This window comes from Anser anser (genome assembly GCF_964211835.1).
Source record: "Anser anser genome assembly, chromosome: 1".
Classification (NCBI taxonomy): Eukaryota; Metazoa; Chordata; class Aves; order Anseriformes; family Anatidae; genus Anser; species Anser anser.
This window is the reverse complement of record NC_139720.1, coordinates 56,629,634-56,644,302: the sequence shown is the minus strand read 5'-3', so window position 1 is coordinate 56,644,302 and position 14,669 is coordinate 56,629,634. Positions and strand designations below refer to the sequence as shown.

The following is a 14,669-nucleotide window of genomic DNA, read 5'->3' as shown; positions in this document are numbered from 1 at the left end:
GCTACCTCCTCTGCTTTCCCCCTCTGCCTCGTGACCAGACCCAAATACACCTCACAGTCCATAAATCACTTAAAGAAGACGTGCAAGAAGCAGTTGCTGTGAAAGGGCTCCCTGGTGCCCTCAGCTGTCCCTGTGCCACCTCCCAGTGTCCGACTGGGTGGGAGCGTGGAAAAACAAATCGCCGCTTCCAGCTCCCGCGCACTCCCACGTCGACCTCACCCGCACAGCTCTGCCTCTGGCCTTTGCCGTCGTCCTTGCAGCAAGCCCAGAGCCGAGCTCAGCTTCACGGGGAAGATCACCTCACGATCCACAGGATCCACCTCGCTGCCCCTGGCATGCCCCGAGCCCACCCCGGGGCGAGGACCCTTCACCCTCACCCTGTTTTCTCCCTCCGGGGCGCGGGGGAATTGGCTCACTGCTATTTCTGTCGGGGGGCGGACAGGTGGGAGTGCGGCTTGGTGGCTGCCAAGCTGACCGGGTTTGACGTGATGGTGGCCAACAGGTGAAAATTCGGAGTGTCGCTTGTGGCCAGCGTGTCTCCTCCCCACCTCCTCACCACTAAGGCAAAGACTTGTCCCAGAGGGTATCTGTGGCTTTTCTTCAACAACTGAATAACAAGAAAAAATGGGGGTGAAAGGAGGGAAATCTTTCCGTGCCTACATTAATATTTCCATACTCGTTACAGATTATACCAGTAGTACCTTAAATAATTCTGCGAGGTTCCTTTTGAGGAGAAACTTGAAGAAACACCCGTCAGGTGCAAGTACAGAGCACGCGTTTTGCATTGGCAAAGACTGCTTTATGCAAAACTAAAATGACAGCATCATAAAGAATTCTTTGAAATATGCTTCCCCTTTTCTAAACTCTTTCCTAACGTTGCTGTTCTCAAAAATAATGCTCGTTCCTGCCCACCAGATGGCTGTCGTCCCCTGCCCGCTCTCAGCCTGAGCTCTGCAAACTGCAGAGGAAACCCTCTGGCTTTGCAGTGACCTGCTCAGCAGGCTGTGCACACAGGAAACCAAACAAGCCCAAGTTTTGCCTTATTCTAGGTATTATACTGCAGCCCTTCTGGCACGGACGCACCGGTGGCAGCCCCGAACAGGCACACAGACGCTTGCACCGTGCTGAAGCATCCATTAATAACCACGCTGGGAACGGGATCCTGGCCTGCATGGGCCTTTTGCATGACCCAGGGTGGTTGTTTCTGTGTAAGCTGAAGGAAGGAAGGCATAACTTCCTTGCTCCGGGTCAGATCTGCCCCATATCACTGAAAGTTAAGCACGTATTAAAAGTTCATGAGAATGTCCGTGATGTTAGGGCCGTGCAGTTCTTGGCATACCAGCATCACATTCCTAGCAGCAAAAAACCACAGGCTTCTCTTTCATCTAGTACGGACCTCCAAATAGTATATCAAATTTATTTTTAAAGAACAGCTAACAAATAAGTCTCCTGATTTCCCACAACATCATCGCACAACGGAGCAGAAGTTCTCCGTGCTGGTACGCTGGGAAAGCTGTTTGCCATCCCACAGGACTTTCATGTTGCTCTACCATGCCAAAACTTCCTCAAAGCTTATTTGGGATAAAAAGATTCCCCTTTCCCTTCAAAATGAGAATAAGGCCACTTCCATTTCTCTTCAGAACAAGATAGAAGATAGATAGTTCAGTTGGAAGGGACATACAAAGACCATCAAGTCCAACAGCCTGACCTCTTCAGCTAACCAAAAGTTCAAGCATATTATCGAGGGCATTACCCAAATGCCTCTCGAACACTGACAGGCATGGGGCATCTTTAGATCATCCCAACAGGGGAAAATCCTACCTCAGACTCTGCATGCTCCCTGCTTTCAGCTGGAGCAAACCCCCCAGCTGAGCCAAAGGGGTGCCGGCCATGCTGCTGGGCTGGGCCAGCCCCCAGGACGAGCGTGGTGCTGCTTCACGGGTTGTATTTCATCCACCCTTGCTGCTCAGGGCAGGTGGAGATGCTGGGACGATGTGTGGTGGGGACCCCGTGGGCAGCAAAGAGGGGGTTATGAGGAAGGAAAACATCTCTGTAGGGAGCTCCTTTTTACCTGGAGAGGGGTACGAGCAAGTGGGAGCGCAAGAAGTGAGGAAAGACGCAAAAAGGGAAGAAGGACGGGAAAATGTGCAAAAACAGAGGAGGAAAAAGAGGTGCCCCAACACTCAGGAGCAAGGCAGTGGTCACGAACAAGAGGCGTGTGGCAGTGGCAGCGAAACCTGAGTGAGGGAAAAGGGATTTAGGAGCATGCATTTGCAGGCAAACAGCTTCCTTTTTCTCTCTGCCATCACCCTTGCAAAACCTTGTGTGTGCAGAACCGCAGCTGACTCAGCCTGTGGCAGCAGTGGGCTCGCTTCCCTCTCCCGGCGGGGCTGGGAGAGGTCACGGAGCTGGGAACAGGGAGAGGGGCAGGATCTTGCCCTATGGGTAAGGGAAGTTTTCGGCAGTGTGGGTTCCAGCAGTGCTTCACCATCCCTCCCTACTCCAGCTGCCTGCTGCAGGGATCCGGCCCCAGGAGCAGAAGTTTCTTGGGGGGGGGATGAGTAACTCCCTGAACCAACAAAAAGCCTCACATGCCAGTCTCTGGGTGCTTGATTTTGGGCTGTAGTCTGCAGAAAATCATTGCTGAGGCACAAGGTGGATTTGATGGAGGGGTGAGGCGAGGATACGGATTTCCTGTGGCTCCCACAAGGACACTTTCTGTGCAATCGCTCTCCCCATCAACCACCAGCTGCACCAGGGGAGCCCACCCCAGGCTGAGCACCTCTGGTCCCTCTCACCTCTGCCAGACCACATCTGGCAGCTCAGTCTTTAATTTGAATCCCGCAGCACACTCACGTTGTCTTGCTGTTAATTATTATTTAGCTCAAGGGCCACGGCCATAGTCCTGAGGGCTCACCACGCCAAACACTGTGTGCACAAGGGCAAGGATGCTCTCTGCCCCTGGTGACTGGGAAGGCCATGGGAAATTCCCCCTTTTCCCCAAAACAGGGATGTTCTTGCTCCCTTGTACTCATGCTCCCTAAGCACCGCAGTGCACGGGGCTCTCTGAAGCTGAGCACACCCTGCCCCTAAATAAAGGGCTTTGAAGGAAACTGGGACTCAAATGTGTGCTCGGTGCCTTCCCTGCTCCATAATTACAGGCATATGCACCAGCTGCCTTCTCGCCTGGGCAACCCATCTGGGGCTCATTCCTCCCCATTAGCATCTAGCCTCCTGCTCATAAACCAAAGCTCTCGCAAACAGCGGCTCGGGCTGGTAAACAGCCTTGCCTGCCTGCCCTGGGGTGATTTTTTTGTACAGAATGAAGAAAAAGGGAGGAGGAAGCGAGGATGCAGGCTGTGCCTTGGCCAGCCTCTACAATAAGCTCCTTCCCACCCCCGGTATTTTCTGAAAAAAAAAAACACCAGCAAAGGTGAAGCAGGGCGCTCATCCCGCATCCCACCCGTGCCTCAGTTTCCCCCATAAGGAGCAGGATCTGTCCCAGTCCCAGGGGCTGCAGCATCCCCTGTGCCCTGGGTCAGCCTCCAAACCCCGGGGCAGCCAGGGTGGGGGCCCCCACAAATGCCGACTCGCCCTTTCCCCCGTACGGGCGTTCTGCTGAGTCAGGGTCACACCAGGCCACTCTATCGCTGAGTAATGCTTTCGGGCTGAGGCGGAGGGGCTCTTTTTGCTGAGTCACGGCGCGGCGGGGGCCACGTGAGGCCGGATGTCGGGAGGGCGGCTTCAGGCCGACGTGCTGAGGTTGCAGCTGCTGTTCTTGGCCCCGCGCCCGTTCCTCGGGACGCCTGGAGAAATATCCAGAAAGAAACCCCCGGCTGGCCGCGGCGGAGGACGTGCAGCTCCCGTACCCCGGGGCAGGGGGATGGAAGCCTAGGGGGCAAGGGGGGTTCCCACTGTCTTTGCAGGACTTGGGTTCTGGTTCACCTCCTCCCTTACCCTGAGAAAGGCGTGCGAGCTGCGGTGCAAAGTCCTGCCTGGTGCCTACGTGCGGTTTTTCAAACCCAGCTCCCCACTGTTTGTCCCGTCCCAGTCAGGGCGTGCTTTGCTTTATGCAGGGCTGTAGCACGGACACGATGGAGGCGGCTCTGTATCCGTGTGCTGTGGCATGCATGTATCTGTGCATCTAGAAAAAATATGTGTTGTAACCTGTGCTTCCTGTTTCCACCAAGCTGGTTCATTTACGCCTGAGAAACACACGTGCACATCCGTCTCCCTCCACGTCTGTCTCTGGGGTTCCCGTGCGGGGTCGGTGCAGAACCGCACTGTCCGTCTGCAGGACCCTCCCCAAGGCACCCCCGCCACCACAGCCCGCGGGAGCCCCTGGGGATTTTCAGTGCCTTGGGCTCACAGCCTCCGTGTTTCCACCTGTATCTTTGATCTCGGCTCGGATTGTTCTGTGCTGACGGCAGCGAGCACAATCAGTTCTGCCAGGGCTGGGCAGCCTCCCTTTAGTAAACACAAACTAACCCACAGCACGTCCCATACCCTCCAGCAGTGACTCCCCCCTTCAGGAAGCCACTTTAAGTGGATATTGCGACTTCACGTGTTGTTTTTTTTTGTTGTTGTCCCTTTCCCCATTGCACAGCAAGTTGTGGTTGCTGAGTCAGCCTCCCCTTCCTAGCCAGGCATTGCTGCAGCCTTTTGCTGTGTCACGGTCTCGGGGTGCCCATGGCCCCCCCCTTCGCTAGCCGAGCCTGGCTGTCACCAGCCGGTGCCTCCTCGTCCCCCTGGGGACCAGGGGCCAGAGCCAAGCACGGCTCAGGGCTTCCCACGCGGGGCTGGGAGAGCTCTGCTCTCTGTGACTGACTGTGCAAGTGAAGTTTCTGACTGCAAAATCCACAAGGAAAATCTCCCCCACTTCCCCACCCCTGAAGAAAACACTGATTCCTCAACGACTTGTTAACTATTCATCTAACTGATCTGCTGACTTAAATATTTTCTCAGAGGCTGGGACAGGCAGACGGAGGCTTTAAAGCCCAGCAGGAGCTATTACAAATACCTGCCTTGGGCTACTCGATTCATCTCTGCCACAAACCTCCAGGGCAATCTCAGCGGTGCCCAGGCACATCACCTCCACGGCGGGCAGCCCTGGCACCACCCAACCGCTGCTCGGTGGCAGGGTAGGAGATGATGGATGGGACTTCTGGCAGCCGTGGGGGACACCACAGGTCAGGCACTGCCACTATGTACAAGAAAAATGCACTAGTGCCCTGGATGAGGACTGGCTTCTGCTTTCCAGTGGCTCACTGTACCCCAGGTGAGCTGCTCCAGGGGCTGGTTTGATCTTTTCCACGAAAAGCACACATCTTCGTCCTCATCCATCATTCTTAAGTGTCCATTTCTGAGGTTTTCTTCTAGGAAGAGCAAACCTCTGCCAGCACACGGGCACACACAGTGCCCTTAAGCTTCCCTACGCTGCACAGCAACAGCAGAGGGGAAGCAACACAAGTCTGTGCTGCAGAGCACTGGATGGGGCCAGAAAAGCCCGAGGCGAGTGGCTGCAAATTGATGACAGCCCACTTTCAGTTCTCCTTCCATCCTGCTCCAGGGCCTCTGGGCCTTTCCGGAGAGCGGGGCCCAGTTTCACAGCCCCTTCATCCCGAATAACCCTGATCCCAAATAACCCCTGATTCTGGGGCGCAGCTTGCTACCCTGCACCTCTGGAAAAGCTCGCAGCAGAGGTGAGCTGCAGGAGGGACCTTGTCTCCTGTGACCAGCCCAGGAGAAGGTGAAGCCCCCAGATTCGGGAGATACACTTGGGGCAGCTCAGAGCAAAAAGCTGAGGCCCCATGTCCTGGGACAGCGTGACTGTGAACCAGGACTTCTTCCTGGGAAGAAGTACCCTACCTGGAATGGCAGTGACATGGCTGGGTACCCTCTCTCTTCCCCCCAGTGTCTCACATCCACATCTACATCAACTCTGGAAGACGGGGAAGGAGGAGGACCTCTTGGATGCATCCCTTAAGTGCTTCTAAGCACACAACTTTTGGAGAGGAGGCAGGGGCAGGGGACAAAAGCAACTAAATGCAACTGGAAAGCCCTTGGGGAGGAATAGGGTACACTACCAGAGCTGCAGGACAGAGGTGTAAGGAGGAATAGGGCTTGGAGGTGTTTTGTTTTGTTTCTTTCTTTTTTTTTCTTCCCTATATTATTTCTTATTCATAAAATGAATATCATTGTTCATTTTCACATATTTCCTTCTTCCCTCCACCAGAACTGCAGGCTCAATCTGCGCTCCAGCTCAGAAGTTGTTTTGTGTCAAAACAGGACTCACTGAAAACAGCACATGAGCTTCTAGAGAGTGATGTCAGTGGAAAAAATCTCATTTTGGGGCCAGTCCAGTGACAAAAAAAGCATCAACATCTTCAGGCAGCACTGGCCATGCTGCCCTGTGCTCCCCGCTCTGCCAGCAGACATCTGGGGCTTTGTCACACTTGCTTCGAAGCTTCGGACATCCCGGTACATTTATTTTATAGGAAAATAAGCAGGCCAGCAGCAAGTCGTGTGAGAGGGCCTGGGAGCAGGAGAGGAGCTGCCAGTTTTTGCTAGAACGCTCTGTTGCTTTAACAAGGGGAGCCCTACAGGAAAAGCCTGGCTGAGTCAGGGTGGAAGCGCTGAGTAATCCTTCCTGAGCCTGCGCCGCTCACCAGATGTCTGCCCCGGTCCCAAACCAGGCGTGGGGCACGTTTCCTCTGGGACAGTTTTCTAGCCCCCTGCAGCTGGGGTGTAAGTGTAGGGCCAAGGCAGCACGTGAGGTGCACGGCTTGGGTGGCAGTGCCCGCTGCTGCAGCGCTGGCTTTGAGTGCCCCGCTCTTTTGGCTTGAACACAAAATTTGTGTTTTCCCAAAGCACAGCTGGACGATGCATCTTCCATCCCGGCTAGCTGTGCTTCCAGCAGAGCTGCAGATGGAAAAGAAGGGCCCCACTTCATCTGTTGGCTGCCTCGTCGACCACCGAACCAGACAAAACAGCAGAGAAGCCAGCTACTGGCAGCAGCGCCTTGACCAACTCTCCTTTGCTAAATCAGAAATTATTTGCCTTTGCAAATCTCTGCACGTTTCCTCAGAGTTTACCCCAAGTCTCGCACCACATCTTTGCAGTCCTCCACACACAGCAGCTATTTCCAGCCATCTGGGTGTGGAGGAGATGGAGCTGCTGTGGGCAAGTGGCCCCTGCTGTTACCGCAACCGTGTGCAGGGCGTTTCAGGAGGTAACAGCAGGGGCCACTTGCCACACAAACACGGTATTTTTGCCATCATACCGGAGAGCAGAAAGGATTTCTCCATGCGTTGGTGCAGGCACACCTGCGCTGGCTCTGTGCAAGGAGACAAGGTGAATTCAGCAGGGTCTGGTGCTGTGCAGCTGTACTTGTGGCACTTGCAGACTCGAGCTGGTGCACGTGCCACAGCACCTGCATCACCCTGGGTGCCCAGGACTGGCGCAAAGCCCAGCGTCCTACTGTGCAGAGCTCCTCATCCCGTGGCCAGCAAGCTCTGTGTTACGTGAGAGGCTATGAAGATGCTCACTGCCATGGGAAATGAAACATTTGCACCGGAGGCTTGCTAGAGCAGGTTAGGACAGATGTAGTGTGAGCTCCAGAGGCAGGGCGCAGCTGGGACACAGATGGGTGTAGGGAGAGGCGGCTGCCCACCCTGCCACGGGCATTGCCCCCATAAACCCACCCCTCCTTGCCCAACCCCGCCGCCCCAACACCAGGAGCCCCCCGGGGAAGGAGAAGTGGCCGGGCATCCTCTTGTTTGTGCTGAGCTGTCACGAAGCATCGGGTGACTTCCTCCTGCCTTCCGAGGCTGGCCTCCTTCTGGGGGGCGAGGCAGGGCGACAGCCACGCTGGGAAGGGAAGTGCAGTGTGTTGCAAGAAGTTTGTGCTCACACTGAGGTCAGCGGTTCGGCTGCTCACGTGGCTCGTCGGTATAAAGCTGGATGCGGGAGCTGGGCTGCCCAGCTCAGACGCCTCGCCGTCCTGGGAGCAGAGGGGAAGGAGGAGCGCGAGCAGGAGAAAACAAACAGCAGGGAAACGACGTGGAGAAACATGGAAACTTCCCAGAAACACAGCTCTGAAAGGTGAGAGCGGGGCAAGGGAGAAAGGGTACGTTTTAGCTGAAAGAGTAGTGCATTGCTCCTTCTGCTTTTAGGCACGGTGTTCCTGTTTCTGCTCTGCAGGGAGCAGCTTGCTCCTCCTCTCCCCTCTGGATGGAGTCTGTCAGTATTCCCCGCTCCGGACAGCGACTGGGATGCTGGCACCCCAGTCCCTGGCTCTCGGGATCTCTCTGCTCCTTTTCCTGCCGCCCCAGGCTCCCCGCTTTTCCTAGAGAGTTGAGATCTGTTTTTGCTGGAGGGGAGCCACAACTCTGATGTCTGTCCCGCTGCTTTTCCCCAGCATGTCTCAGGACCTGTCGGAGCTCTTGAAGGAAGCCACCAAGGAGGTACACGAGCAGGCGGAGAACACACCCTTCATGAAGAACTTCCAGAAGGGGCAGGTGTCCCTCCACGAGTTTAAGGTATGATATTAACATCAGCGCAGCATAGCTCGGGTACGGGATTTCCTCACCAGGAAGCACGCTGTTGGATGGGACAGGATGTGTGGGGACTAAAGCAGGGTGGAGGGGGGCAGCATCAGCATCTCCTGTGCGAAACAAACCACAGCACCCTCCTATCCTACCAGCCCCTCCTGCAGGATGCAAGGCAGGGCTGTGCCTTTCGGGATGGGCAGCCGAGCTGAAGCAGGAAAAAAAGACAGTGAGACTGAAGGGATTAATCTAACTGCTTTTATGAGTCTTCATAAATGCCTGCATGTTAATTAGTGGCAAAGGCGGTTAATGGAGATGTAACAATGTGCAGATATGCGAGTGGCTTAAGCATCAAGAATGGAGCGCGCTAAATTTAGAGCACCCTGAGCAGTTACAGCTAGAAATAATGGTGGGCTAGCGATAAAGTGAGGCTGTGAGATCAAGTCGGGCCCCAAACCTTGCAGTGGTTTAGTTGTCACTTGGGTTATAGCAGGCTGAGATCAGGAACAAATTGCTCAAAGGCACTGAACTTGAGCAAGCTGTATCTGCTGCTAGCAGGTAGGAGCCTGTTGCTTTTCTTGAAATATTAAGAGTTATTTGCAGCTACTAGTCTGTGTCTAACCTGGCTATAGGGGATGCCTGGGATCTGAGCTACATAACAAAGCCATGAGCCAAACCAAGGCAAACACCTGGGCTAGAAATTCCCGGCAGGCCAGAGGAACTGACGCATGGGTTTGCAAATAACAGCCAGTAATCCGACCTGTGGCTTAATTACTTTGTTGTTGAATCGCTCCTTGATAAATAAATCCGCAAGAATAGGCAAAAGACCACTTATTCCTGACAGGTTGTATTCATGATACCTAGTCAAGCATGAATTCAATCACAGGTGCTGACTTCCTGCTGTTAGAAACGCGGCTTTTGTTAGGCAGTGAATTTGAGACAGGCTGGCATTAACAAAAAAAAAAAAAAAAAGCCAGAAATAGGCCTCTAAGATTCAGGAGCACAGCTCGGTTTCCCAGAAACTGTTTACACACTGTCAGGGGAAGTGAGACATGACACCGGGCTTTAAAAAGTAATGATAATTTTCCAAAGCCACGTTTCCCACTGACCCACTGGCTGCCACCAAAAACAACGGGTCAAGTTAAATTTTCTTAATTTGTTAGGCAATGTTCCTGTATTTGGTTTCTTTTCCAGTAAGCTGGAAAATGGGTTATCATTTAAAAACCTCTTTTTTTTTTTTTTTTTTTGTTTACCCTCTTGGCAAACCCCATGTATCAGCCCCGATGCATGACTCCCTAGAATCTGAATATGTGTTTCCACAACCAAGTCACTGCCTGTGTGTATATCAAAGTCCTGTTTGCTGACACAGTGGCGTAAAGTTGAAACGGCACCTCCTGTCCCGCAGAACCGATAGCTTTGTGGGAGAGTAAGCTGCTTTCTCTCCTGACATCAGTGTAATCCCTCTTCAAACCTGACTCACCTGTACTATGATACCTGCGTGTTTTACCCCTTGCTGTCAATAAGGGATTTCAGTGTAAGCAAGAGGTGTTGCAGGTGTAAATATGAATACAGCTTCTGCAAACAGAATCCCCCGGGGAAGGGAAGAACACAGCTAGATTGTCTTATGCCACGTGGAAAAGTTGGCAGACAGAAGAAAATATCGCGTAAGCTAGGAAAAACAACAATAACAATGGTTTCAAAACAGAGGGATGAGCACATAGCCTCACAGCGATCCTTCACAAAATCGTTTTTCAGAGGCAGGCTGTGCCTCCAGCCCCCTTTTAGCTTGTGTCCTCAGGGTAACCAAGAGGCAACGCCACTTCCAAGACCGAATGGGAGAGCTGGGGTGCCTCCACTCCCGGGCTGGTGGGCTGCCAGCCGGATAAATAGGTTGCAAAATTAGCAGGGTGGGTTGTCATCTCACAGGGCCCCACAAAAGAAAGCCACATCTTGAAGCATTCAGACTCTAACAATGCACCAAACAACGTACCTTTGGGAATACTCTTCATATTGACTGGGGGAATGAAGAGGATAGACCACTGTATGGTTTCATAAGGCTCTAGTTTCCATTATATCAAGCTGCAAGGACTTTAAGTTGAAGGTGAAAGCAGCAGCTTTTAAGGGCAGGTAAGACCAGTATCTGCTGGAAATGGCTTCGGTCTTACCTGATGCTGCCTAAAGAATGGGAAGGGCTAGATTGGTGTCTCACTGTCCCTTGCAACTCTGTTTGCCACATAGGAAACCTGCACCATAACAGATGTGTGTGATTAATAGTGGGTGTGCACATGAGTAACTTATTTCTTGGTGGGATTTGTCCCAAAACCCTGAAGAAGACAGACATACACCTGTATCTCATCCCCTTCCTTCTGTTTCAGCTCGTTACAGCATCCCTGTACTTCATCTACTCTGCTCTGGAGGAAGAGATTGAACGTAACAAGGACAACCCTGCTTATGCCCCAGTTTATTTTCCGGCGGAGCTGCACCGGAAAGCTGCCCTGGAGGAAGACTTGAAGTACTTCTACGGCAGAAACTGGAGGGAAGAGATCCCATGTCCTGAGGCTACTCAGAAATACGTTGAAAGGCTCCACTACGTCGGCAGGAACCATCCAGAGCTCCTGGTGGCCCATGCCTACACTCGCTATTTGGGAGACCTGTCTGGGGGGCAGGTGTTGAAGAAAATTGCCCAAAAGGCTCTCCAGCTGCCCAGCACTGGGGAAGGGCTGGCTTTCTTCACCTTCGACGGAGTCTCCAATGCCACCAAGTTCAAACAGCTCTATCGGTCCCGCATGAATGCCCTTGAGATGGACCTTGCTACTAAGAAAAGAGTCTTGGAGGAGGCCAAGAAAGCATTCCTGTTAAATATACAGGTGAGTAACAACCAGCCAGCCCTGTCTGCCCACACCTTCTCTCAAATAACAGCTACAGGGGAATGGCAAAGCCGGTATTTCTGCTGTGGAGCCTAAGGGAAGCTGTGGGTTATGGCAACCTAGAAGGAGTTGGATGGCTATGCTTGTCCAGACTGGGAGCCTAGCAAGCAACTGGTCTCTGAGGGGCTCTTCTCCCTCCTCTGGCATTTGAATTCAGGCTCTTCCATGTGCTATTATTCAGATATGAATGAGGGCTTATACTGGGAGTAGAGGTCAACACCCTTCTGTCCTTCCTCTGTAATGCAGCTTGACAGGTCTGTGTATTTTGACTAGCTGCACAGGTACACCTTGCTTTCCCCCCATCAGAACAGGGACAGTAACCTTCACCTGAGCTGGAAGCTTCAGGGGAAACCTGTAAAGTGAACAGGCAGACCCCACAGTCAGATTTTGTTCTGGGCAAAAAGTGCTGGAGACTTGGGTTGGAAGCTTGTAGGTTCCTTTGGTTCCTAAAGTGCCTGGGGCAGGGGCAAGGGGACCAGTGAAAGCCAAAGAGCAGATAATGAGACCACATAATGAGACACTGTTCCTTCTTCTCAGGTGTTTGAGGCGCTGCAGGAGCTGGTGTCTAAAAGCCAGGAAAACGGTCACCTTGTGCAGTCAAAGGCAGAGCTTCGTGCTAGGAGCGTTAACAAATCATATGAGCACGGTAAGACATTTCGAAAGGCTGTAGCTTAGCATTACCCTTGTAGTTTTGTTCTCCTCTGCTTCTGTTTGTAAAAGCCACTGAGAAATATGTGTGAGATGCTTGCCCCACCTCTTCACCAGCAGTCAGTACATAGTGCAACGGCAGGCATCGGTATGGGCAAAGCTTCTTCTAGACATGACTGAGCATGGATGACATACATGGGCTCTCCAGAAATAGTGTCAATGAGGGAGCTGTACAAGAAGACACTCCGCTCTCCTTCTTTAAGGTTTTAGCAACTCATTAACCACATGAGTTTCAGCCACAGGGAAACCTGGCCTTGAGTTCACTGAAGCAAAGACTGCAGTTTGGGGCCCAGCATATCAGTTGAGGTGCTGAAAGAGGGTTCTTCCATACACGCAGCCTTGCCCAATGGCCTGTCCTTTTGGACTAAATTTTCTCTGGTCATTTTCCTGCCTTTCAGGCATATTTATTCAAGACAGCTCCTGAAAGCGCGCGGGGTTTATAATGAGCATGGTTCTGGATGGTAAACAGTAACCAACTCAGACCTACCTGGTTAAAACAGGCTGTCGCTCAGTTTTGCAAAAAAAAGCTCCATCTACTGGCAAGTGCTGATCATGAACTGGGTATAGCCCGAGCAACTGAGGCAATCCCTTTTTATGCAGTCAGATTTGCCGACTGAGTAGGAGCAGGCTCAGATGTTTACAGAAGAGGCTGGTTTCCCTGATAATGTGTGTTTCCCATAAGAAAGCCCTTATGACCTACCCATTCTGAAACCAAAAGGGAGATTTTTTCAGTGCATACTGGATTGAAGCAGTTTTCCCATGGCAAAGAATGAAAAGCATCTTGGTCTTGCGCATCACCAGACAATGAACCTTAGAGCAAGTTCTTTGAGAAGGGCAGTAAAAGTTCCCTGTGAATCTTTGCTGCTCCTTTCCCAATAGGCCCGCAGAGATAAGATTTTCAAAAGCACTTGGTGTTGGATGAGGTTGTACTGGGACAAGTATTTGTCTGGTGTGCTAAGGACTACCTGTTTAAGGCCATAAAATGCCTAACAAATGGGAAACAGGAGACAAAATGCCTTTTAAAATTCGGTCTTAATTTATTTGTCTGTCTTCTGCACATATCAAGGGTCTGAATGAGTCCCTTGAGGAGCTGGGCAGAGCATTTACAAGTCAGAGAGGAGGCAAGGGAAGAAAGAGGCCAGTATCCAAGTACAGGCAGAGGGGTTGTGAGCCTTGTGATGCCCAAGTCAAGTCAATTGCTTCCCTGGCTCACCTGCCCTGAGAGAGCAGAACCTGCTGCCACTGTTTCCCCCTGCCTCACAGGGCTCTGGGCCCTCTCCTCCTCCCCTCGATGGCTCCAGCAGGGTCTGCCCCGGCACACCAGCATCGACTTGCCTCAGCCCATCCTCATCTGTGTTATTTTCCCTGCTTGCTCTAGGTCCAGCGCCTGGGAAAGAAAGCGAGAGGACAAGCAGAAGTCAGACAGACCTAGTGGCCACCTCTCCCCTTGTGCGGTGGATCCTCGCGCTCGGCTTCATAGTCACGACAGTTGCTGTGGGCTTGTTTGCTATGTGAACAAGCAGGACCTTCACCTTCCCTTCGTGCCTTCCCTCACCCTAAACTAATCCATCTTCCCCAGTCCTTTGAGAGAAATCCCCCTCGACTGGGTACTGTGATCTTGGCTCTGCCACTAATATTTGGAGACCTTTCTCCACAGAAAGCAGAGAGTGCTGCACGGGGGTTCAGGCAAAGTCTTTCCTGTGCTTGGTGTGAGCTCTCCTCGGAGACTAACTTTATTACCAGAACCAAGGGCAGGAAAGGCCTAAAAATGATGGCCAAGAATTGTGGTTGCTTTGCAGCGTATCTGCAAAAATCCTACAGGATCAGGATCAGAAATGCAGCTTTGACACCTGTCTTGACTCAGAAATGAGCAGTTCCCCGGAGCTCTGTTTGCTCAATATTTCATACTGCTAGATAATACTGTGATCACTGTTTCTGCGGAGCAGCGCAGCTGCCGTGGGTTATAGACTGTTTTATATGACACTATCAGGTCTTTGTTAAATCTTTTTCCAATCATTTTCTTTTTTTTCTTTTTTTTTTCCTTTTTTTTTTTTTAAGCAGATGATGCTTGTTGAAGAGACAGTGTTGTTCTTTTGTCTGATTATATAATTTATATACAGAATAAAATTCAATGTAAAGTCTTTGAGCCTGATGTTTCGTATTGTTAAAGCCTTGCCTGGGAAGAAAGGAGGTGTCTTTCCTTCCTCCCCGTTTTATGTCTTTTGAAGCTGCTGACTCCACAGACGTGGCAACAGAGGAAAGTGGGAGTTATCAGAGCCAGCCTTTGTTCCCACTCAGTTCTAACAATAACCCGTCGTACAAGCTGGGGCAGGTTTCTTCATCTCCTACACGCTGGTCTCCATTTCTAGAAATGGAACGAAATTCTGTGGTTGTACAAAGTATCTTTAAGGGGCAGACACTGGATGTCAGAGCTGGCTGCTGTCCTATTAAGAGAAAAATGTGATGAGACCTTCAGCTGGTCCCA

General features: G+C 52.0%; 1 protein-coding gene across 1 annotated transcript; it reads left to right on the top strand.

The window, feature by feature from the left end:
* The first annotated feature begins 7,874 nt into the window (after positions 1-7,874).
* On the top strand, positions 7,875-14,325 carry HMOX1 (heme oxygenase 1). Its single transcript, XM_083804022.1, has 5 exons — positions 7,875-8,103; positions 8,420-8,540; positions 10,925-11,416; positions 12,014-12,122; positions 13,563-14,325. The coding sequence occupies exons 1-5, from the start codon at positions 8,072-8,074 to the stop codon at positions 13,697-13,699; spliced, it is 891 nt and encodes a 296-aa protein (XP_083660148.1). The 5' UTR covers positions 7,875-8,071; the 3' UTR covers positions 13,700-14,325.
* The last annotated feature ends 344 nt before the right edge of the window (positions 14,326-14,669 follow it).

Bases quoted from the DNA above. Each gene is read 5' to 3' on its own strand.
- HMOX1 (XM_083804022.1), top strand. From the start codon at position 8,072: ATGGAAACTTCCCAGAAACACAGCTCTGAAAG. The intron at 8,541-10,924 runs GTATGATATTAA...CTTCTGTTTCAG, and splicing joins TGTCCCTCCACGAGTTTAAG to CTCGTTACAGCATCCCTGTA. The intron at 12,123-13,562 runs GTAAGACATTTC...TGCTTGCTCTAG, and splicing joins TAACAAATCATATGAGCACG to GTCCAGCGCCTGGGAAAGAA.